General features: G+C 37.2%; 1 protein-coding gene across 5 annotated transcripts in view; it reads left to right on the top strand.

Annotated features, from left to right (window-relative positions):
• Window positions 1–23,876, top strand: part of kcnab2a (potassium voltage-gated channel subfamily A regulatory beta subunit 2a) — a 100,418-nt gene that overhangs the window by 73,415 nt on the left and 3,127 nt on the right. For all 5 annotated transcript variants that reach the window (XM_084100175.1, XM_084100174.1, XM_084100176.1 and 2 more), the window contains 12 exons: window positions 4,518–4,561; window positions 4,849–4,886; window positions 6,877–6,956; window positions 12,922–12,966; window positions 13,908–13,952; window positions 14,813–14,856; window positions 14,951–15,037; window positions 16,141–16,226; window positions 17,415–17,535; window positions 17,628–17,722; window positions 19,489–19,609; window positions 22,291–22,379. In XM_084100175.1, coding sequence (XP_083956301.1) covers window positions 4,518–4,561; window positions 4,849–4,886; window positions 6,877–6,956; window positions 12,922–12,966; window positions 13,908–13,952; window positions 14,813–14,856; window positions 14,951–15,037; window positions 16,141–16,226; window positions 17,415–17,535; window positions 17,628–17,722; window positions 19,489–19,609; window positions 22,291–22,379 — 895 coding nt within the window. The remainder of the gene's footprint in view (window positions 1–4,517; window positions 4,562–4,848; window positions 4,887–6,876; window positions 6,957–12,921; window positions 12,967–13,907; window positions 13,953–14,812; window positions 14,857–14,950; window positions 15,038–16,140; window positions 16,227–17,414; window positions 17,536–17,627; window positions 17,723–19,488; window positions 19,610–22,290; window positions 22,380–23,876) is intronic.

The following is a 23,876-nucleotide window of genomic DNA, read 5'->3' as shown; positions in this document are numbered from 1 at the left end:
GAAAAGTTGAACTCCCTCTGCTTCGTAAACAAACCTGACCGTCCGTGTTCTCTGCATATCGTTAACCTGACTAAAAGACACAGGTAACATTTATTGACCTCTGGCTTGATCTCTGCGGACTCCTGGCAAACCCAATCTCCAGCGCTGCACCTGGGTCCAGTTGTGCCTGGGCAACTGTCCATCATGCAGTATTCAGATCCAGCCTGTGAAATATTCAACACAACACAACACTGACAACAAGTAAACAGTGAGAGTTTACTGGTCCTGAAAACACCAGATTGTCTTTCGATTTACTCGTACTTTCAGTCCATCACTCTTTTAACTGGATCTGCTTATTATTTGAGCTGCCTTGACACAGTTACACAGCTTCTGTCGTACGTTTATTGGTGTAGACAGCAGTGGAGTTCCAGTTTAATCTGTACTAATCATGTTAGGGATATCACAAACATCAAACCACGAAAGGAGCCCTCGCCTGATCTCCATATCTCAGATCTTATTCACTGTACATATTATCAGCAAGGGCACAACCAATGAATGAATCATAAACAGCCTTGGAATTTATCTGTGGCATATTGTTTGTTTCCTACTGGGTGGTGTTTGCTAAGTATAATGAGAATAATACACCAATTTTTGGCAGCTTGAGTTGAGATAAGAAGTCTTTGGCAAGTGCCTGTTTTCATGTTTTGCACAACTCAATCACACCAAACAGTGCAATCATTTATTGAATGGCTATCATGCAAAGACACAATTATATATTTTTTTGTGTGTGTGTGTGTGTGTGTGTGTGTGTGTGTGTGTGTGTGTGTGTGTGTATGTGTGTGGGCTGAAACAACTCAACAGGGTGCAAATTATAGGGAGAAAGAAGGTCTTAAAATGTGCATCTTCAAATAAGTTTCACTTTTTAATGACAGTTTCAACAGCGTTTTCAAACCACAAAAGTTGGATTACAAGTATTGTAATGACATACAATAGATGCTCTCAGACTGAAGTCGAGTTCGCCCTTAGAAGGTAACCATAGCAACAGAGTCATTTCCATTAGGGTCAGTATTGAAAGTACATTGACGAAAAATAAATACTGTTATTATGTATCACTTTGCTATTACAAATAAAAACTATCGCTCAAAAAAATATTTCTTTGTAAGGTTTCATGGCACTTTTACTTCAGCACAGATCAATCCTCATGACTGATTTGAAATGTTGAAAAAGCTGTGGAGTGCAGAGAAGAAGAGAAAACGACAGTCAGTTTTATTTCACCTATAAAGGAGTTAACAGTGTATCAGAGGTTCACAAACACACTCTGCAATGTATAATTGCATGCAACAAAATGCACACATTTTGTTAGCTCACTGTACATTGCACAAATATCTGTAATGCAATGCACAAATAAATTTGCTAATAAACTTTTAAGACTGTTTTTTTTTTTTTATGACAGTACATCCTGTGATTTGATATTGATTTCAAACCTCTCAAAAAGTCAGTAGTTTTTCGCTTAAAAAAAAAAACAAGTCTTCCATCATGTACAACACATGCATATATTTTATTGTCTAGGAAATGTTTTGTGTGTGTGTGTGTGTGTTTCATGACCCTTTAGAGGCAATGCTATTGTTGTTTTTTCCTGTCCTAGATTAATATGCAGCTATTTGGTTGAATTCCCTAAAACATGTGAACACTGTGGCTCTGTGATGCTATAAAGACACTGCTCAGAGCATCTTAGCTCAACCAGGGTTTGGGGGCAGCAGACAAGAATAATTGTTTTTGCGATTCTGTCTGATGACTGTATGGTTCAGAATTGACACTCTTCATATTTAAGATATTTTATCTGAGTGTGCTAGACAGCGGCAGAATAAAACACAAGAGGTGTTTGCGCTGAATTAACTGAACCATGTTGCATATGTTCTGCCCAACACAGAGCAATCTGTCTCACCGCAAGCTCTAATTAAAAAGTTATGAACTTTTTGACACTGACCTGCCCATTATTGATTAACCACATGCTCTTTTTTTTTTTGCTTCATGTTAATTGCAAAACTAGATTTAAGCAGATGCTCATTCTTTTTCCCCTAGTGAATTATGCCATTTGCTTATTAACTTCAAGATTCCTACATATCGACAGGAAAAATTTACCAAACATTATTATTTGAGCTTTTTGTGCTGAGGTGCCTTGAGAAATTGCCAGCCATAATAACGTTCCCAGTAAATGCTTCTATGAATAGGATCTCATGAAAAGAAATGTCCCGATCTGCAGGTTACTTTTCAGATCCAATGCAATGCGTTTCCTTCTGCGGTCTGTCTTTCATTGAGTTCTGCTACCGGACACCTACATGTTTCTAATCCAGCATAGACACCCCCACACAGACACACACAAAAACCCCACACACTCTTACAGAAACACGCACATACATGCCTTGCACTCCTACACACACAGACAGCTTGTTATATCATCTATAATCCCAGTTACACACTTCTGTATTCATGTACATGCTTGTGTACAGACACTACAAACTAGGGCTGGGTTATATCTCTCAATTTGCCATTTGTTGCCAAGTACATTCACAATATATTTTAATACATTTTTCAATAAATATTTATATATGCATTTCAGTAAACAATCAAAATACAGGAAACTCTATTTTTCATATTGTTGAAGAATGATATTGAATGATTTTTTTTTTCTAATATGCATCAAAATTAACATTACATAGCAATATGTATGTAAAAAAAACTTTTTTTAATAGCAATGTGGAGACTTCAGTGAACATTTGAAAGTAATGGCACTAAAGAATTGTTGAACAGAATTATTGAAATGGGCATTTTGAATTTGTTGGAAAGAATTTCGAATGTTTTCAAAAATTATAAATATCCCCTAGCCCTAATACACACACACACACACACACACACACACACACACAAACATGGAGAAAAGTTCAAGTAGTTCTGTTGTTTTTCTCATTCCAGAAGTCTGTGGCACAAATTGTATGTGTTCTTGTTTTGTTTTTCTACTGTGAATCTTTACAAATCTTACAATCCTCTTACCATCTTTTTTGCTTTTTACACAATGCAGTTCCTTTTGGCGCACAAGTATTCTTGGGAGGAAAAAAAAATTAGGAAAGCTAAAACAACAAATAAAAAGTAAACAAAAGAAAGTTAGGTCCAAAATCCTGCAGTGTGAGACCTGCAGCACTTCTGTCCTCTGAGATGCTCTGGACTCTCTGTCAGAGATGGTAAACCTCTCTCATGTGGCTCTGGGCTGGTGAGACTGTTCTCTTCATTATAGCTCCATACTCTTCCTCACTCCCAGAAGCCCCTGGGCTCAGTAATCTGCCCTCAGGCACTGCTAAGTGTAATTTTCCCATGATGTACCAATCAGCAAACTCCATATGCACCTCTGGCAGCTCCAGTGGCATCCACAGGCCTCAGGCTGTGGCCATTGAGGAACCTCAGTCCTTCCCAGTGCTCTTCTGGTTTGATGAAGACAGTAGCTCTGTTCTATAACCTTGTTTTGCTGTCTACAGCCTGCATGGGCCACATCTCAACCCTGCTTGACTCACAATTGATTCCAATAGAGTTTGAGTTTAGAATGTTGCTAAGCTAGTGGTGTGAAACTCTGAGCTAATAAACATGTAGCAAATTTTGGGGAAAATATTGTATGCTATTTTTTAGCAACTTTTTTTGTTATTTTAATGTAGAAATAATTAATTTATATAATTTATTTAATATTTCAATTCACATTTTTATATTTGAATTATTTCATTATATGTATAATTAAAAATATGATTTATAATTATATAATATCTTTTGAATTGTCACTGTGCATTCTCTGTGAAACAAACATGCAGTGCTCCCTTAGATTTTGTACAAAAGAAGATACCTTATAAAAAGTCAGTAGTTTTTCGCTTAAAAAAAAAAACAAGTCTTCCATCATGTACAACACATGCATATATTTTATTGTCTAGGAAATGTTTTGTGTGTGTGTGTGTGTGTGTGTGTGTGTGTGTGTGTTTCATGACCCTTTAGAGGCAATGCTATTGTTGTTTTTTCCTTTCCTAGATTAATATGCAGCTATTTGGTTGAATTCCCTAAAACATGTGAACACTGTGGCTCTGTGATGCTATAAAGACACTGCTCAGAGCATCTTAGCTCAACCAGGGTTTGGGGGCAGCAGACAAGAATAATTGTTTTTGCGATTCTGTCTGATGACTGTATGGTTCAGAATTGACACTCTTCATATTTAAGATATTTTATATTTTATTTATATTTAAAAGAAGATACCTTATAAGGCACCAAAAGTCTGACTTTGCGAACAAAACTTTTTGTTCCCAGTTTTTTCAGTCTTGATCGCAAGGTTTTGGAACAGAGCTTCTTTTTTTCTTTTTTCTTTTTTTTAAATTAGGTTGAGACGGCAAAAGCTGACAGTCTCATTTAGTACAGCAATGATCTTACGCTGACTTCTAGATTGAACAAAGTGATAAGGAAAGCAGGGTAAAACCTATTATTCATCGTCTTTATTTCCTTTTTTCCAGAAACTTGGGGAAGTCTGGCCTGAGAGTCTCGTGTCTTGGATTAGGTGAGTTTACGGGTTCTTGATCAAGTAGATAAAGAAACCTACAAAAGCATTTTTAGTTTCTTTTTCACAAGATCATTTTTTTTTTAAACCACCAGATGCTATTATTGGTAGACAACCATCCAGCCAGGGTTTTTCTGTTCTCTTCAGCTGGGAATTAAAGATTATCCATGTTATCTGTAGCTTCATCTTAAGGCTTTACTCTTCAGTGTCATTGGTGGATCAGTGATAATCATTTAAACCTGGTTTATCTTGTGAAAAGCAGCGACTGATTCTAGATCTCTTTACAGGAACATGGGTGACGTTTGGAGGACAGATCACAGATGAGGTGAACTTTTATATTCTTGTGAGAACACTTACAGGGACACTTCACCCAAAAATATCCTGTCAGCGTCTGCTCACCTTTATATATTTCCAAACTGTAAAACATATTTATTTATTTTATTTGTATTTCTTTCATGGAACACAATGTCATTTTATATTGTTAAACCTTGAACAGTATCAAGGTAGTCCATAAGATTCATGATAATTCGAAGTATGTGAGGAACAGATTGAGTGAAAATCAGCTCTCAAATCTCATTTACGCTTGTGGTCATTCAAACATGTTAGATACCATTGATGTAAAAAATCTGCCTTATGACTGCAGCACAACACATTTGAATGTTTTAAAATAAATATGGAAGAAAAATATACTTGTTTAGAATTAGAAAAAATGATGGTTGATAAAATGATTAAACCTTTTTTTGGGTAAATTAACCCTTAAACACAATGTCTGTGGATCCTTAAAGGGGCATTCCACCCATTTGAACATTGTTTTTTATTTAAATTGGGTCATATATGTAGTCGAAATGTAAAATAAATTTTGAATTTGGTGCCTTCGTGACCGAGGAAAGACAAAAAATAACTTAAGGACGCATTTGTATGAAAGACAACAACTCCCACAATGCACCACATTGCACAGCTCCGCAAGCCACTCCCACTAATCCAGAAAGCGCATATCTGCCTATAAGAGAAATCACTCTTCCGTCTACAAGGCTAGCTACCACCAGAGCTTGAAATTCATTTCACACAAAATGTCTAGTTAGTTGGCGAACTCATTAGTGCATTACTCCTCGTTTGTATTTCTTTCGAAAAGGTGAATTATTGCATGGTACCGGGATGTTCAGTCAGAACATATGCGGTGCGAAACTAGGATAGTTCACAACACAAACGTCCGTGTCCTCGTCTGATTCAGAGATTTCGTCCAGGAGAAATTGTCATTGTTTAAATTCTTTGCCGCAGACGGACTCTATCTCTGTGTTCGTAGCGGTTCGTAGTTGCATAGTGAGATCACCGGCGCCACCAGTCCGCCCTAACTCGAGCCAGTCCGGGCTCCTCGTCCGCGGCAGGCAGGTCTTCTGCCTCGGCAGCTCTTCGCTATAATGCGGCTTGTAAAGGTAGCCACAAACACCCGATTCAAGCATCAGACTTCCGAAATCCTCTTCTTCTATATCATATTGAGTACTCTCCTCCGCTATTGTCATAACTTTACATCTGTCTCCACAGCGCCTGTTAGCTTAGCTTCAAACAAGATGGAGGATATTGCTTTCAGTTTCAGAGAGTAAAGTCCCACCCACTGATCTGTAATAGGTCTGTAGCGTGAGCGGGTCCCGCCCCCGGGAAAGATGAGGAACGAGTGTCTGTAGTCTCAACAGAAATCCCCCCCTCTTACACTTCCTCCTACAATGACGCAAAATGACGATTTTTGCGTCATTGTAGGAGGAAGTGTAAGAGGTAAATAACGGATTTCTCCCGTCTCAGGGGAAAATGAGAGAGTGTTGCACGACCATTCAATAGTATGACTGGGTTTCTAACAATGCAAAGCTTAATGCAAATGGGTGGAGTGTCCCTTTAAAATGTATGAAAACATCATAAAGTCATAAAGTAAAAAAAAGTTATTCAATGCACAATTTAATAGTGAATATTCCCAGATTCAGATTCAGTGTATGAAAAAAACAAATGTGATTACAGAATATTCTTCCATGAACCACAGTTCAACTGAACTTATTGCTGTGCTAATAAAACATTTTTTAACAAAACTATTCGGTGGATGTATCAAAATGTTTTATAGTGCTTTGATATTAAATATTAAATAATAGATGTTATGTTTGTCTGCTTATGCCCTATTTAGCATGCAGTAGTGTTTTATTGCTAGCATATACTGTAAATGTACTATTAAAGATGACTTATAGACTGGCACAATGCAGAATACAGCTTTTAATAATTGAATAGACTGCAACACCTTGAATACTGTATTCCTCTGTCTTCAATCCTGGCAGATGGCAGAGCAGCTGATGACTCTGGCGTATGAGAACGGGATCAATCTGTTCGACACGGCAGAGGTCTACGCTGCTGGAAAGTGAGTGCGCCAGAATGAACACACAGCTCACCCCATCAAATTATTATTTGTAGACTGTAGTATTGCCATGTGCTGAAATAAGTTATTTTTGTTTATCTTGTGTAGTTATTAAAAGGCACATAACACACACAGTTACTGCCAATCTCATGTTAATCTTGAGTACCTATAGAGTAGTATTGCATCCTACTCATCTCTGAAGAGTCTTTAGTTTTATCAGATTTATTAAAGACAGTTTTTCCTAAAACAGTGGAATGAACAAACACAACTCTGTTGCTGCCCCAGAAAAACAAACTGCATCTACTGTTCCCTTACGCTGGGTTCTTTGGAAAGCTGAACTTGGTTATCTTTCCGTCACAACCAAAAACACACTTCTTTTGGTGACATTGATTTACGGTCTAAAAACAAAATGACAAATCCTTCTTGAGCAAGAAGTGCCCATACAAGGTATTTCTGCCTTTTATGACGTCATGCAAGACCATACTCGGAAAAAAACTTCCCGAAACTTATACGAACCCTGAAGGAGTGTATTTGGCACAGAAATACTCTGTCATACGTCCAACTCGTTTTTTTTGTTTTTTTTTACTTTTCTCACATTTAGCATGAGAACTCTTTAACAGTGTAAATAAGACAGAATGCCTGAAATAGCATTTATGAATTAATGCATTATTACATCCCCATTAAAGGGGTGGTTCAGGATTTTGGACATCGGACCTCATTTCCAAGTTAGCCTGTGTGTTATTTATCCGTGGAGACAGTTTTCAAATTTTTTCACCCAGTCCTTCCAGTTGCATAGTTCGCCGGTGCTAGGCTAGTGCGAGTCAACGGTATCTGTTAGCCTGCCATTAAAACAGTTTTACCCACTCCACAGTACACCAAAATCAAATAAATTATAACGCCAGACCATCGATGTAAATGTCTGTTGAGAGAATAATGTTAGAAATCAAACTACTCTTGCATCTCAATGATTGCATTACATTTACAGGAACTAGTTTCTCAGCAGCGGCGGAATTTTACTTTGCTCCGGTTAGTAGTTCTGTGCCAAAAAGTAAACACAGAACAGAAGCGCACTGCAGTCGGGACGTCTAGCTAGTTATATGTAGCTCTACATTTTCTGCACTGGCACCACCAGCCTCCCGATGTTCTGTCCCGGTTCTCTACGGCATCTCCAGCTGCTGTTGTCTCTACAGACATTCTTTCTCTTTCTGCCCTTTTAGCATCCATCTCGATTAGTTATTCGTCTGTGTATTCTGGCTCACACATGTACGGTTCGTTGAATAACACACATTCCTCGTCTTCATTGTCTCCAAAGTCCGAAACATTGGCATGGCTTTCAAACGTGGCCATAGTCCTATGTCTTGTTGATTTCTTCGTGAAATATACTCTGCTTCTGTAGTGATGAGTGTCAGCGGCAGGGAAATACACTTGCGTGATTGTCATGTGGACCGACTCTCTCGGTTGCCTAGGTAACTTAATATCACTCCGCCGCTGCTGTAGAGTGTGCTAATAAATACAGGGAACAAAGTATAACTATTGCAATGCGATGAAAGGGTAGTTTGATTTCTAACATTATTCTCTCAACAGACATTTACATCGATGGTCTGGCGTTATAATTTATTTGATTTTGGTGTACTGTGGAGTGGGTAAAACTGTTTTTAATGGCAGGCTAACAGATACCGTTGACTCGCGCTAGCCTAGCACCGGCGAACTATGCAACTGGAAGGACTGGGTGAAAAATTTTGAAAACTGTCTCCACTGATAAATAACACACAGGCTAACTTGGAAATGAGGTCCGATGTCCAAAATCCTGAACCACCCCTTTAAGTAATGTAATAATAATGTTACACCTATTTTACAGCTTGTGTTTTATTCTTAGAACTTTTTTTTTTTTTTTTTGTACAGCACTTTGGTCAACTTCGGTTGTTTTTAAATTGTGCTTTATATATAAACATTGTATTGTATTTGAAGAAGGTTACATAACATTTGCAGACCACCTTTGTGTGATTTTTATTGGTAGCGTTTGCTCACGCCATAGCAACTCTTCGCAGCACTGTAAGCATTGTGGTGCTGCTCTTAAGAAAATGTCAAATCTAGTTGTCAGTTTTCATTTGTGAAGTTCATTTGACTCTTTTAGCATGAACTTTCTTCAAGTTTTCTTTAAAACTAGGGGTCATTTCAAAAGGTGAATGAACATTCAAATGGCAGCTGACCCAGAGCATCATTGGAAATGGTGTTCCTCGTCTGTGTCTTGCGTGGGAGTTTGTGTTGAACTTGTCATAAAGACTCAGTACAAAGCCTCCAGATCAGGGAAGGGCTGAAAACTGTCATGTGCATTTACTTTTATGTCCAATATCACAGTTTTCAGACTTGAGTATTACTTCTAGTTGGATCTTGAAATGATAGCATCTCTTAATGTTTCAAACAAGCGAGATTTATCAGCTGTGAGCAAGATGAAGCGCAATAATCTGAGGGATTATCCAGCTTTGACAATGAATACGATTACCTGACCCAAACTGATACTATGAGCAACATATATGTCGATATGTCAGTAGAGAATAAGGAAATAACAAAGAGATGTAGTGACCCAAAAATAAGATTATAAAATACTTAAATGGATTTATTTTTCATTCATGTGTAGGTCCAGAGGACCATTTTACAAAGTTAAAACACTATCTCTCGCATATATAATATATTTTAATTATATATAATAGAATAATATTACATTACAATATTATTTTTATTAAATGTACTATATATATATATGAAGACTTCAGATGCAAAAGCCTCAAAGTGCCATCTGAAATTTCCTTCTAAAATGAGCATTTTTTTATCAAGCTCGTATATTTAAGTTTAGTAATTTCACTTTAATGACAATTAATAGGTCATTTTCATTTTCATTAAAGTGAAATAAGTGAACATAAACATGCAAGCTTGATAAAAATGATCATTCTAGAAGAAAATTTCAGATGACACTTAGAGGCTTTTGCATCTGAACTCTTCATATATATATATATATATATACATTGTCCTGAATATTGTTTCTCAAAGTTTTAGTTTTGGCAGCTTCATCAAAGAATGTTCCCTAAATGTTAAGGATCCTAGGTCAACATCTGATGGTAATTTTTGTCTTATATTTGGACCCTGCTGCTGAGATACTCATATTTCCAGTTTGAGAGATGTGTATCCTGACAGTAACGCGCGTGTAAATCAATGGGTTAATTTCAGCTGTTATTCCCTACAGTGCTGTGAATCCATATTAGAACACACACATTTTCTCTAAACCTCTAAACAAGGAAAGTTTCCTGACACATGATGTTTCATAAATACACTGAGGATAGCAGTGGGTAATGTGCGCTGTCATTAGCTCAGTGCTGCGGGCATCACTGATGGGGTGAGAAGAGTGGGAAGACATGAGAGTGGGAAAGTCTGCTTTATTTATCCGTTTGGAATAAACACGGCTCTGGCAGCGTCTGCCATACAGCTGCGGTCAATGCAGTGTGTTAAACCCACGTGCCGTAACGGGACAAACACCCCTGCTTAAATATATCTCACCAAACTGCTTACATCTGCAAATACACACACTCACACATGTGCTGGCACACACGCGTGTATCTGCCCTGGCATGTGCACACATCAGCTTCTGTCACCTCTCTCTCTGTCTTTCTCTCCCTCGCACATAAGCAAACACACACACAGGCTGAGTCGCCCCCTCGCGCATCTGTGTCCATCTCTGTTCCACATGCTAACACAAGAATACGAGCGTTCACATTCAGAGATCCTCATGAAGATGAGCGACTCACATTCACAGCTTTCTGCCGTCTCAGGAGCCTCCTTTGAAGTTGGGACTTGTTTTTAGAAAGTGCGGTGTAGCGGTGGGCCGTACATTCATGTGGATTAATGACCCGCTCTTTTCAGCTAATGGCCACTAAATCAAAGCACCACAGCTTGCTATTCAACAGCTTTCTGTTTTCATGTGAAGCCTGGATCAGTTTGAAACGCTGAATCAATGTTCATCCATCTTTTTGATCGATTTACTTCACAACTCTGGAATGCTTGATTCTGAATGGTCAGTCACAGCTTTTCTGTGATCAAATATTGTTTATAATATTGCTTAATTTCTTTATTTATATGCACACAGCCATTCATAAACATTATAAGATGGATTATTTACAGTGAGCAGGTTTGCTTTATGTTGGTGTTGCTTGGGTTTATTTTATGATATGACCATTCCTCGTGTGCAGTGACAAACATGCATATTTTATATTTACGTTTAGAGCTGTTTGTTCATAAGAAAATAAATGGAGATGTTGGTTCGCCTGATGACAGTGTTATTTTATTGTTTTTTTTAAATACTGTTATAGTATTTATTAATAATTTGAATTAGTTTTTATTTGTATATATTTCACTTTAATTTTAGTTTGTTTTAGTAATTTTTTGTGTGTGCATTTTCTTTTTTAAACATTTCTATATAATTTTAATTTACATCGATTTCAGTTTTAGTGAATTTAGTACTAAATTTATTTTATTTAGTTGCCAAGTTAACATTTCTAATTTTGGTTTAAATTGTTTTAAGTTTTTCATTTAATATTTATTTAGTTATTTTACTTCAAATTTATTTCAATTAATGAAAACATTTTCCCCCAACTTTATTGTTCAAGGGTTAGAAGTTAGGGGATGGACATTGTAACATTTGTTGTTTTTGTTGTTTTCATTCACTTTCACTATATTAAAAATATTCCTTTAATATTCTCTGTCTTCCCATAACATCAAACATTTGAAAGGAAAAACAAGATTCCAGAAGGATTTTTAAGAGAGATTAATAGTAAAGCACTGGGATTTGTGGCGTCTTGGAGCGTTGACTGAATTACAGAACACCGGTTCATTGACTAGTGTTCTGGGAGAGATCTCACTCACCGGGAAATTCACAACCTGATCCGTATCCTCATTGGGCCCATTAGCACCTTCAGCACCACTAATGGCTGCCAGAGAGCCTTTTAGTCTCCAGGGAGTTACTGACACTCCTCCCTGTCTGCAAATATAAAGTAGGCACACTTCTCAGGGAGTTAAAGATGCTTTTAGCACCCAGGTGTTTGTTAATTACTTGTTCACATGCCTTATCGCTTTAAATGTCTGCACTCTCTCCAACTGTAACTGGAGATGCTAGCCTTGCGTAGCCTCAGATTTAACCAATGCATGCGTTACAAAGCAACCAAAAGTCATTGAGCACCCAGACTTTCAGAAATTGTGTAAAGCCAGCCACACTTGCTGTTTTAAGAAAACTCTTGTCAATTTTTTTTCTTTTTTCTTTTTTTCTTTTGGGATAAGGATCAGACAGTCTATGAATAATTCATGAATGTGCTGTCTGAGATTCACAGTGTGTTTTAACCAGGAGCGTCGTTTCCAACAATTTGCCTGTCCACGCTGAATGCAACTTGATGCATGACATGACAATCAAAGCCAGATGGAATATATTGGATATTTAATATACAGCTGTTTGCATCAGGGATCTATAGATCGATAGATAGAAAAATAAACTCTAGAGAGGAGCATTAGTTGAAAGAGATTTTTTTCCTTGAAAGATTTCCATGTGCTGTACCTGATATATATCAAAATGAATTAATATTGAATTGAATATCGAGATCAGAATTAAACCTACTCGCAAGTTTGTGATTTGAATCAAATCGAATTGAATCGTGAAATTTGTGTCAATACCAAGCCCTAGTTTGTATTGCTTGTTTATGGCAAGGAACCACTCTGAATATGAAAATACCTGCTATGTTTTCATGAAAAGTATTGGTGGAGTCTTTTGGCATTGAAGTGTGGTTTTTAATTTACATGAATTGTATTATATTGCTGTCTTAGAAGAGGTGATTTACAGCACTTTGAAATGTCCCTTCAGTGTTTTGTTGGCTGTAGATGTCAATAAGATGACGGATTAGTCCGATAACCATCTGGTTTTCTGTTGCAGGGCGGAGATGGTGCTTGGCAACATCATAAAGAAGAAAGGATGGAGGTATGTTCATTAACCGCATACAGCTTTTCATTTCCTTCGGCCGTCTCTTATCTTGTGCTGATAGCTCGGCCCAGTGCCTCAGAGATTGTGCCACCGCAACCCAAGACAGGCACAAGTATAAATTATTAAAGCCCTGTAGCCTGGTGCTGTGTCCCATCTAGATATTGAATTATAGAACGGTCATGTGTGTGTGTGTGTGTTTGTTGTGCAGTTGATGTCCTGATATATGTTTGTGTAATGTAACGCAGGCTAAAGGACGTTCATGGTTAATAGAAACCCTTGTTAAGATGTTTTAATTTAAAGCAGGGTGGGCTCTCGCTGTTTCTGCATAATGAGATGAAGCGTAACTGAGCTCTCTGCTGGAAAGAATCTGTGTGTGTGTGTGTGTGTGTGTGTGTGTGTGTGTGTGTGTGTGTGTGTGTGTGTGTGTGTGTGTGTGTGTGTGTGTGTGTGTGTGTGTGTGTGTGTGTGTGTGTGGTTGTGATGCTTAGTCATCCTGCTAGTCAGTGTGCATCAATATCAGGGCACATAACCGCTCACATAGCGTGTGTGTGTGGGGGGGGGCTTTCTTAGTGATAGTTTGTGAGAGGAAGTGAGATAAATCTGATAGACCTAAATATTATATATATATATATATATATATATATATATATATATATATATATATATATATATATACATTTCATATATAAATGCAGCTTTACATAAAACCAGTAGATGTATGTTGCATGTCCTTATTTAGACAGCCAAGTAAATATATGTGTGTGTGTGTGTGTGTGTGTGTGTGTGTGTGTTTGTATGTAAATGCATTCCTTTGAAATTAAAATTGTTACCGCAAGCTGTTACTCAGTTGTAATTATTTGCAACTTCTTAGTTGCTTCCTAAAAGCCTTTCAAATAATGTGACCTAATTTAAAATAATTGTCCTTTTCTTTTTTGCAGACGCTCCAGTTTAGTCATTACAACCAAAATATTTTGGGGTGGAAAGTATGTATATTTATTATTTATTATAAAATGAATAATGGTATGATATAGAGCTGCATGATTCTGGTTAAACTGAGAATCAAGATTTTTTTCATTTCAAACAGATCACAATTCTCCCACGATTCTGAACAAACAACTAAACAAAATGACATGTAATTTACCAGAGGTTCTGACAAATATTTTTTTTTAAAGAAAATCGGTTTGAATGATTGATTCAATAAAGACTTCACTTGTTTCATTACTGGATGCATCAGCATTTTTGAACAAATCTCTTGGCTGAATGATTCAATGACAAATCATGTTTTTTATCAGTAACTTGTTGCCACCTAGTGGTGAAACTTCACCTAGTGATTTGCTCTATTATGATTGCTTCCATAGACATCAGTGTTTATATCTGAGCTATACACTTTTATCCCAGTACTTCTGTGATAATTTGAATATTTGTTACAGAAATGATGATACTGTGTGACCGTTTGTGAAGCTGTTTCCTATACACGATATAACCACTTTCTCTGGGGTAACGAACTGAATGTTCTGTTGTGATTTTGTCAAAGGTTTAATAGACACAGGCGAATCATTGTTATTTAGGAATTAAATTGTTGGGTTTTTAATCGAGATTGTGATCTTTTAATGATCAATCGTGCAGCTCTAGTATGATACAAATAATACTTTTGAATTATGATTGAATGGGTAATGCACCTCTATTAGTTTCGGTAAACAACACTTAACTCTTTGTGTTATATTTTGCATTGATTAAAATATCATGGCCTCAGTTCTAATATCAAACCAAGTAATGTCTTTTTAATATAATTTAGTAAAGATGGCATCAATTGCATAACATTACATATCCTGCTGTTTTCTAGAGCAGAGACAGAGAGAGGACTGTCAAGAAAACACATTATAGAAGGTGAGTAGACCACAAATCGTATGCATTATACAGCAGTAGTTGTCAGAACTGGTTTAATTGTGTGCTGGATTGATTTGAGTTTACTCTTCTGTAGGTTTAAAGGCATCATTGGAGAGATTGCAGTTAGAATATGTGGATGTAGTGTTTGCAAACAGACCAGACCCCAACACACCCATGGAAGGTACGTCTCAATCTCAATTCATTTGTTCTACTGTAACTCATCCGTCCTGTTTGTGTTCCAGATATAATTCCTCAAATCATGTGTCTTTTTGAGGAGAGGATATTACACTATTAAAAATAAAGGTTAAGGGAGGAAATATTTGCAATGGAAAAAATGACCCATGACCTGACACTGGAAGCACATAAATGTAAAATACGATGGTGGAAATGGACTTATGTAACTCACTCAAATGTATGAAACAAATGGAAGACCTGTATTTGTAGCACCCTTCTAGTTGTTATTTTGTTCACTGTGAAAATTAAAAAATGCACAAAAAAAATAGAAAAAAATAAAGGTTAAGAACCTTTAGCATCCATAAAACCTTTCCATTCCACAAACATTCTTTTTAAGAACTGTTCAATGAAAGGATCTTTTGGTTTGTATAAGCAAGATGCTACTTTGTGGTGCTCACTTTTAAAATGCAAGCGAGGCGATCTTTTCGATTTGCCCTGTTGTCCTTTTGTAAGTTGCCAAACTAAATTAAATCTCAACCAATGTTTTTAGGTGAAGCGGTGGCTGCTCTTTTAAAAACCAAGACAAAGATGTTATTTGATCTTCTTTTATTAGCCTAGTTGCCCTTTAGAAAGTTCACACAGTTCAATGGTTGAAACACAAACAGCTCGGGGGTCTGCAGACATCTGATGTTCTTGTCATTAAAGAGCTCGACGTTCAGTAGTCAGTTTCTTTCTCTCGCTTTTAGACAGATCTCATTTAGTCAAGCGAGAGCAGTAAATGACTGTATAGCTCATAAGACTGATGTTTGACCATCGCTGGCGTGGGTTATTAGGTACCCAGCCCTCATTTAAAGCTTTGTTTCTTTGAGCCGAGATTCATATTGACCTGAAGCACGAGTTGTTTATTTTGCCTCACATATATTGATTAAATTCTCCAGGCTCAATCCAGAAGCGATTAATCATTTTATCTCCCCAACCTTGCATTAATCGAGCTTCTTTTCTTTTTCTTGTTAACATTTCACACGTTTATCCAAAGTGACGCGTTCTAATGGCACCGTGACATGATGTATTGTGCGGTAAATCTCTGAAAATGTGCCGTCTGATTGGCAGAAACGGTGCGGGCGATGACGCATGTGATCAATCAGGGAATGGCGATGTACTGGGGCACGTCACGCTGGAGTCCGATGGAAATCATGGTGAGTCACAGTCTCCTAACTTTTAGATGCTCACACCCCTGTAATCAGCATCACCACTGACTGCTTTTGTTCCCGAAGAGCCTTTCAAGAGCTCTTTAAACGCTTGATCAATCTAAAGATGCTTCTGTTTAAATAGGTACTGTCAGTGAGGTAGTCTAAACTTACACACAGGGTGGATCGGAGACCTAAAACAGCACCACACTGAGTCAGACAAACAGTTGAACGCTCTGTTGTTCATGTTAAGTGACGTCTCGTCAGTCAACGCAAGTCACTGTCTAAGTTATGCTTACTGGTTTTCTGTCCCTTCACCTCATAATTAGTCCTAACCATTAACCAGTGTCATTTTATATACTATAGTTTTTGTTACTTTAACATTTCTTCTTTTACTTTAAAAAGTTTTCATTTTAAATGTAAAGTTTTTGTAATTTTGCTGGTTTTTTTACATTTTATTATTTTGTAAAAATGTCTACATAGTTATTTATGTAGTATAAAAACATTTCCACAAAAGAGGATGCTAATAGTGATTAGAAGTAAAGAAAAATGGAGAGAATAAAGTTATAAAGTGCCACTGTGAAAGTAGACCAAGAGATGTGAGTGAGGTGTCACTTTAAATTTTTTTGAATGGCATTAATATGGCTCTTCTATTTTTGATTCTAGTGTTTTTGTTAATGAATTAATACATCATTCATGATTTTTTAAATCTTAATTAATTCCCAGTGTAGTCTATGATTTGTCAATCCAGTCTGTTAAGACTTTAGACATTAGATTCAAAGAACTGGCCCATTAAAGTGATTTGTTTGTGAATCAGATTCATAGACCTGGCTCACAAGAGTCATATATGTTTGAATGGGGTTCAAATAACTTTCTCATAAGTTAAGAGTAATTTGTTTATGACTCAGACTATAGATGCATGATATCTATTTGTTGTCTTTGTATTTTTCTTTAAGGGGTTTTCTCCCCCATTACATTCATTTTAGACTAAAAACGCACAATTTATGTTTTATAGTTTAGTTTCAATAAATGGTCCGGCTGGACTGGGGAGGGATATTTGACTTTTGTCACTCACTCAACACAAAAGAACGAGAAAAATATTCTCTTCTGTTATATGACCCTTTTAAAATTGAGTTTATCTGCACTGCATTCATGCTTTCAGAACACTAAGCTCATCATTTGACTCATGTTTTGTAGGAAGCGTATTCTGTGGCCCGACAGTTTAACCAGATTCCACCAATCTGCGAACAGTCCGAATACCACATGTTCCAGAGGGAGAAAGTGGAGGTGCAACTTCCTGAACTCTTCCATAAGATCGGTCAGTGATGCTGCCGTCTGTCAATCCCAGAGAAACAGCGTACAGACGACAACGAACGTACCGTTTCAATTGGTTTCGACCTGTCTTCTCAGGTGTGGGTGCGATGACATGGTCTCCGCTGGCCTGTGGGATAATCTCAGGGAAATACGACAGCGGGGTGCCAGCATACTCTCGTGCCTCACTGAAGGTACTACATATCCCATGAGTCTCTCTGTGTCCTCCTCTTCCTGGTCCTCTGGAAACATTAGTGACCTCATATGTGATTCCTTTGTGTTTGGTGTTCTAATGTGGATGTGTTCCGTGTGTTCCAGGTTCTATAGTTGGGTGTTTTCCTGTAGATGTGTTTGTTGTTGATGGCATGAATCCACACGCCTGATCTTCAACATTTATTTCTTTATGTGAATGAGTTTCTATGGTAACTCTGAGGAGGATTGGCACTTGTTTTTATCTGTGTATCCATCTCTTTCAAGCACACTAAACCACACACACAAGTGCACTTTAAAATCACCTGTTTCCCGAGCTGTGTGTTGGCGTAGTCGCATGTTTTGGCTCATTGGTGTTTTTGTGACCCATCATCTTCCTCCTGTAGTCTTGTGTCACACTGTTAAATATTCCTGATTTCTTGTTACCTCTGTGTAACGTACGTGTGGATTGACACTTGACTATAACAGAACCGTGCTGGTGGTCTGAACAGTGATGGGTCCGTTTGATTCGGAGACCCATGAGTGTTTAGATCACTAGACCACACTGGTCCTTTTCCACTGTTAATTAATATTTACTAATAATGGACCTGAGCCTGGATTATTTATCCTGGTCTAGCACACGCACAAACATTCGCTTTTTGCTATTCGGTACAAATTACCCTCTAATTATTTTGTACTTTAAAGTCAACATGAAGTCAAAATATACTAGTTTCAGACATTTACTCAACTTCCTAATTTTTTGATCATCAATAACATCAATAACATGACCAATAGCCAAGTAGCTATTTAGTATATTTCTGCATTTTAGCATTATTTATATACTATTTAGTATTTATGCTGTATGATCTGTACATTTTTATTTTATTTTGAATTAGCTTTTATTTTTATATTTTTTGTTTTCATTGTAATTTTTGTTTTAGTTATTTTGTTGTGCCTTTGTCATTTTTATTACTTTCTATAATATTTGTTTTTAGCTGTAATTTATTTTAATTTCAGTTTTCTTTTATTGTAGTACTTCAACTTAAACTCATATCAGTTAGTTGCAAAGGCAACTAAATCTAATATTTACATTTTATTTTATTTCAGCTTTATTTCAATTAGCAAAAACACTTTTTTAAATAGTTTTAGTTAACAATAACAACACTGGTCTGTTTTATGCTGTTATTGGTGGTATTTAGTCTTTCTAAAACATTGCCATTTATCACAGTATTTGAATGCACACCACTTCCATAAAGATACAACAAAAATAGGAATTGCTACCTTTTGGATACATGGAAATGCTGTTCATTTCAATTATAAATATTCATTCATATGTTTAACATTTATATTAAATCACTGATTACATTTATCAATATCCCACATTACCAAATTCAATGAGTTGCAAATGTTTCATGTTGGCTTTAAATTTATAGAAATGTGTTTTTTATATATATATATATAATTTATACTACATTTTAGTGCAAAAAAAAAACAACAAAAAAACGTGTCATTTGTCAAAACAAAAGTCATGTTATGTTTGTGTGTGTGTATAAGATCTCTTTACCCCCTAAAGTTCTCCGAGCGAGTTCATCTCTGCTCGTCTGAGCTTTTGGGCGGACAGAGTCACGTGTTTAAAAACAGGCCCTCGCCCACACAGGTGCTGTTGTTACGTGTCCGAGAGCGTGTGTGTTTCTGTGTTGTGTGTGTGTGTCAGTGCACCGCTGTAGGCGTGGGCCCCTGTTTTTGAGCAGGTGTGCTGTGTTGTTAACAGGGCTACCAGTGGTTGAAGGACAAGATCTTGAGCGAGGAGGGCCGACGCCAGCAGGCGAAGCTGAAAGAGCTGCAGGCAATCGCTGAGCGGCTGGGCTGCACGCTGCCACAGCTAGCCATCGGTACGCCTAACCCAAAGACACACTGCCGCTCTCTCTCTTTCTGTCTGTCTGTCCGTCCGTCCTGTACCTCGCTCATCCTCTCCCCCTCTCATCCTCCCCTTCCTCAGACCACCGGAGCGGAAGCGGATGAGTTCAGGAACAAATGCGATTCGTTTGTGGCTTTTAGGGAACTGTTAATGGGAGATTGTTACTCGTAGCGTTGTATTCTTGCTTAAATGTAGTGATAAATATATAGAGCTCTTTAAAATACTTTAAAATTGATTTTGCATAGTGTTTTATGATGTTCAGTGTGGTATCTGAGATGGAAAGTGCTGTGTAATGCTTTAACCGAAGTCTCATCACAGAGCAATTGTACATCAGTGTATAACACAATATATTATTTCTTTTTGGTGGAAATTCAACAAAAAAAACATAATTTATATATTAAATGATATATTATATAATTATGTGGTAACAAATATTTTGGGACAATCCAGTCAAGTTATTGAATTTAGAAAGTATTTTAGATGAGGTACTTCATCTCATCTACTTGTTTTATTTAAAATGTAATATACATCTACCAAAATCATTTTATTTAAATAATAACAATTTTATTTTTTGCATTATTTTTTATTTTTTGTAGTAGTAATTATTTATCTAAATAATTATAACAAATATTCCCCAAAAAAATGTTTTATTTTATTTTTTTATTAGTTATTTTTATTTTATTTTTATTCGTAATAATTTTAACAAATAGTCCCAAAAAAAAAGTCTGTCCCAAAAAAAAGTGCAAAACCTGCAATACATAATACAAACTTTAGTATTATACTAATGTTTTTCACATTACTCGTGTTTCCACCAATATATCTTACGTGAAATGATATAGCAAAACGCATTTCTATCGTCATACCTCTACCACCGTCACACCGCGGTCGGATACCCTTCATTACTTGGGTCCATAAAGTTTCAGGAAGTCCCTCATCTTTCCAACCTTTCCGAGTGGTAAATTGGCACTGTATGTGACAGCACACGCTCTGTGATTCATCGACTGCGGGACGCAGGGTAATACAAATCTTGACAGGACCTCAATCCCCAAAGCAGCGGCCGATAGAATAATGTCCCCTTCCCTCACCTGGCCTTTAATGCAGTCGTACATTACGTTTCGCACCTCATTACTGGGATGCCAGCCCCTCCCAAACACTGCAGATCCCACTTCCCCCGCACAAGCGTGTCCGATCGATTCACAGCCGGTATACAGCCACCGCTGCTCATTTAGACGACTGCCAACGAATATAAAAATAGTGCTGCGGGTCAGATCTGCTGTGAGGGTTAACGAACTGCACACGGATGTAAATGGGCAGATGATTTTGAGGGATGACATCATCCAGTGTGTTATTGATAGTGTTGAGGAGGCTGGTTTTACACAGTAAATTATGAATAGCTTGTAAAAGTAGCTGAAAGTTTCCCTTTTGTTAAAGTTGTTCCATTAAGTTGCTAACAAAAGTAGATAACAATATTGAACATCTTTGCTCTATAGATTTTTGAAGTGTATATATATAGTGCAAATATCTATAGTGCAATAATTAATGCTATGGAGTATTTAACTAAATTATTTTGTCAAGTGAAAATTATGCACAGGGACAATTATGTTATAAATTGATGAATCTGCCTTTAAGTAAGTTAATTGAAACTGACCATCTGAACGAATCGATTCGCTGAAATGAATCATATTACCCATTGCTACTTGTGAGAGAGGACATTCTAGGAGAGTGTTTGGTTTTAGCCTCACTTGCCAGTGCATTGTGACGTAAAAACTGCTGATGACGTGTTTTGTCAGGTTACAGCATACTAGAAAAGCTACGTTGTTTTAAAAACATGAAGAAAAAAAAGTTAGTTAATCCCCAACACTAGTTTAGGCAATTTAGTTTATTCCCAGAAATCTGTTGTTACAGTGTCGGCGTGATTGTATACCATTTGCATTTGTGTGTGTGTGTGTTCAGACAAATCAATCTGTTAGGGCTAAATCCATTAAAATCCACTGTAGTCTGATTTACGAAGAACATCAGAGCTGACACAGTGTAGCCTTGAAAAATAAGAACACACTTCCAAATGGCTGTCGTTTTACAAACACAACCACCCACACACACACACCAGTACAGTAAACACACTGCAGAGCCAACACATGGAATGCCAGCGCAACAGATGGCACACACACACACACATACACACGCAATCAAACTCCCAGGAGGGATTGAAATCCCCACAGAGTTTCCTTCCTGTCTGTGTGTGGCGCGGTGTTGCATGGACCGTGTTTAGGGAACGTCAGCGGTCAGCATGGCTCCTCTTCACCTCCTCTGCGCTCCTGCAGATATCACTCCTCTTCCTGCAAATAAAAGATCACGCGGCTCTGATTTTGAGCGCTCGGTGTGTCCTGGTGCTGGGAGCCATGGTAACAGAGTGGTCTGGCAACTGCTGTGTGTTTTTTGAGATGCTTCAATGTGTGTAGGAGTGGGAGAACTAGCTGCTTTAATTTTGGAAATGGCTTAATTTGTGTATATATATATATATATTTCATGTTTTGTTTTAAACATAACATTTATCTCTTCGTGATGGGTAGATTTTGCTTTAAGGGTGGGGTGTGCATATGTTGTGAATGATATTATTTATGCTGTATGTTCAACATATTTGCTGCCTGTCTCCAGCGTGGTGCCTGAGAAATGAAGGCGTAAGCTCTGTGCTCCTCGGAGCCTCCAACACGGACCAGCTCATGGAGAATATAGGAGCAATACAGGTGAGAATGCAAATAAGTGTGTGGCAAGTGTCAATCAAATGCTAAGCTCCGCCTCAAACCCGTTATTGACCAATCTTAGTTGACTGCAACTTGCAGCCATATGGACTTTTCATATTTCCAGGGTTCCCAGAAGCAGAAGTCATTAGTTGGGCAAACTTTTATTGTGGTGTATGGAAACGACAACAAATATTATTTTTTGTGTTCCTTTTGCTTCAATAGCAAAAAAAAAAATAAATACCATAGCATTTCTATGACTTTCCAAAAGAGGAAAAAATATATATCCTGAGAATGATTACCTTGGTCAGATGAGAGAAAGATGCCAAATTTGCCTCTACACCTCCAACCGTTGTAATAATTAATTTTTTTTTTTTTTTGTGTGATAAATTTTTTTATTGGTTTTTCCATTTAGGAAAACAAAAACAAAACAGACAACAACAAGCAAATGAACAAACAGATGTGGCAAGCATCAATTTAACAGTAATAGCAAAATTAACAGAGAAATTGACAAGGTAGTGTAGCATAACAAATAAATAATAAATACGTAGCAATGGCAAAACTACCAAGCATATGAAATCAAATAGACAGAGTATATGCAAGGAATACCACATATCCACCCACCCCCCAACCCCCCACCCAACAGGACCCCAAGAGAGAGAAAAAGATGACTACAATAAAGATTTTAGCGTGGAGATGGCATCATCCCAACATGAGATATTTTCAGGTTTGGCCAAGTGCAAGTTTGCTGCCCAACGTTCCATAATGGCGATATCCATATAATCTAGCAGTAATAATTAATATTAATTAATAAAATGTAAGTAATAATACACAGTGTAGAGATATAAATGTACATTTTTAAAAATTAAAAGTGTGTGTTAGAAATCAGGAATGGTGAGAGAACATTGTGCATGTTACAGTTTTCATCTTCAAACCAAACTTGGGTCTTCAGCCGACAAAGTTTAAACCCCGTCTGTCTAGAGCTCTTCTCATAATTTTCATGCTTTAGGTCAGTAGTAGTAGGTTCTTTAGTGGCTGTTTGAACACTTTCGACCACATGAGCGTTTACACTGCGAAAGCAATCCGGTCTAATGCATTTTCAACTACCTCTGGAAGTGGTTGAAAGTGGACAAGCTCAAAACATTTAGCGTCGTCCACTTGTGATGCAATCGACCAAAACACATTCTTAATACCAGGAGTAAACATGTCCTTAGATTTCAAAAACTTTCCCAGTCTTTATTTACAAAAACATCTCTGCTGAAAGTTTGAGTTTGATAGTTTGCAGGAGAGCGAATCTAAACACTATGAGGATGTAAAAGTTTTCCTGTTCAAATGATGACGTTTAATGTCCTGAAAACTCTTTAAAAGGTCTCAAGGGGGTATTACTGATGTATTTTGAAAATATCTTGATTTTATGTTAACCACAGACCTTATTTCATGCATTTAATCAAAAACCACTTTCCAAAACCCTCTGCTTTAAGGACTACGGAGCACACAGTGCTA

This window comes from Abramis brama, assembly GCF_963993115.1.
Source record: "Abramis brama genome assembly, chromosome: 23".
NCBI classification, from domain to species: Eukaryota; Metazoa; Chordata; class Actinopteri; order Cypriniformes; family Leuciscidae; genus Abramis; species Abramis brama.
This window is presented reverse-complemented; position numbering and strand designations above follow the sequence as displayed.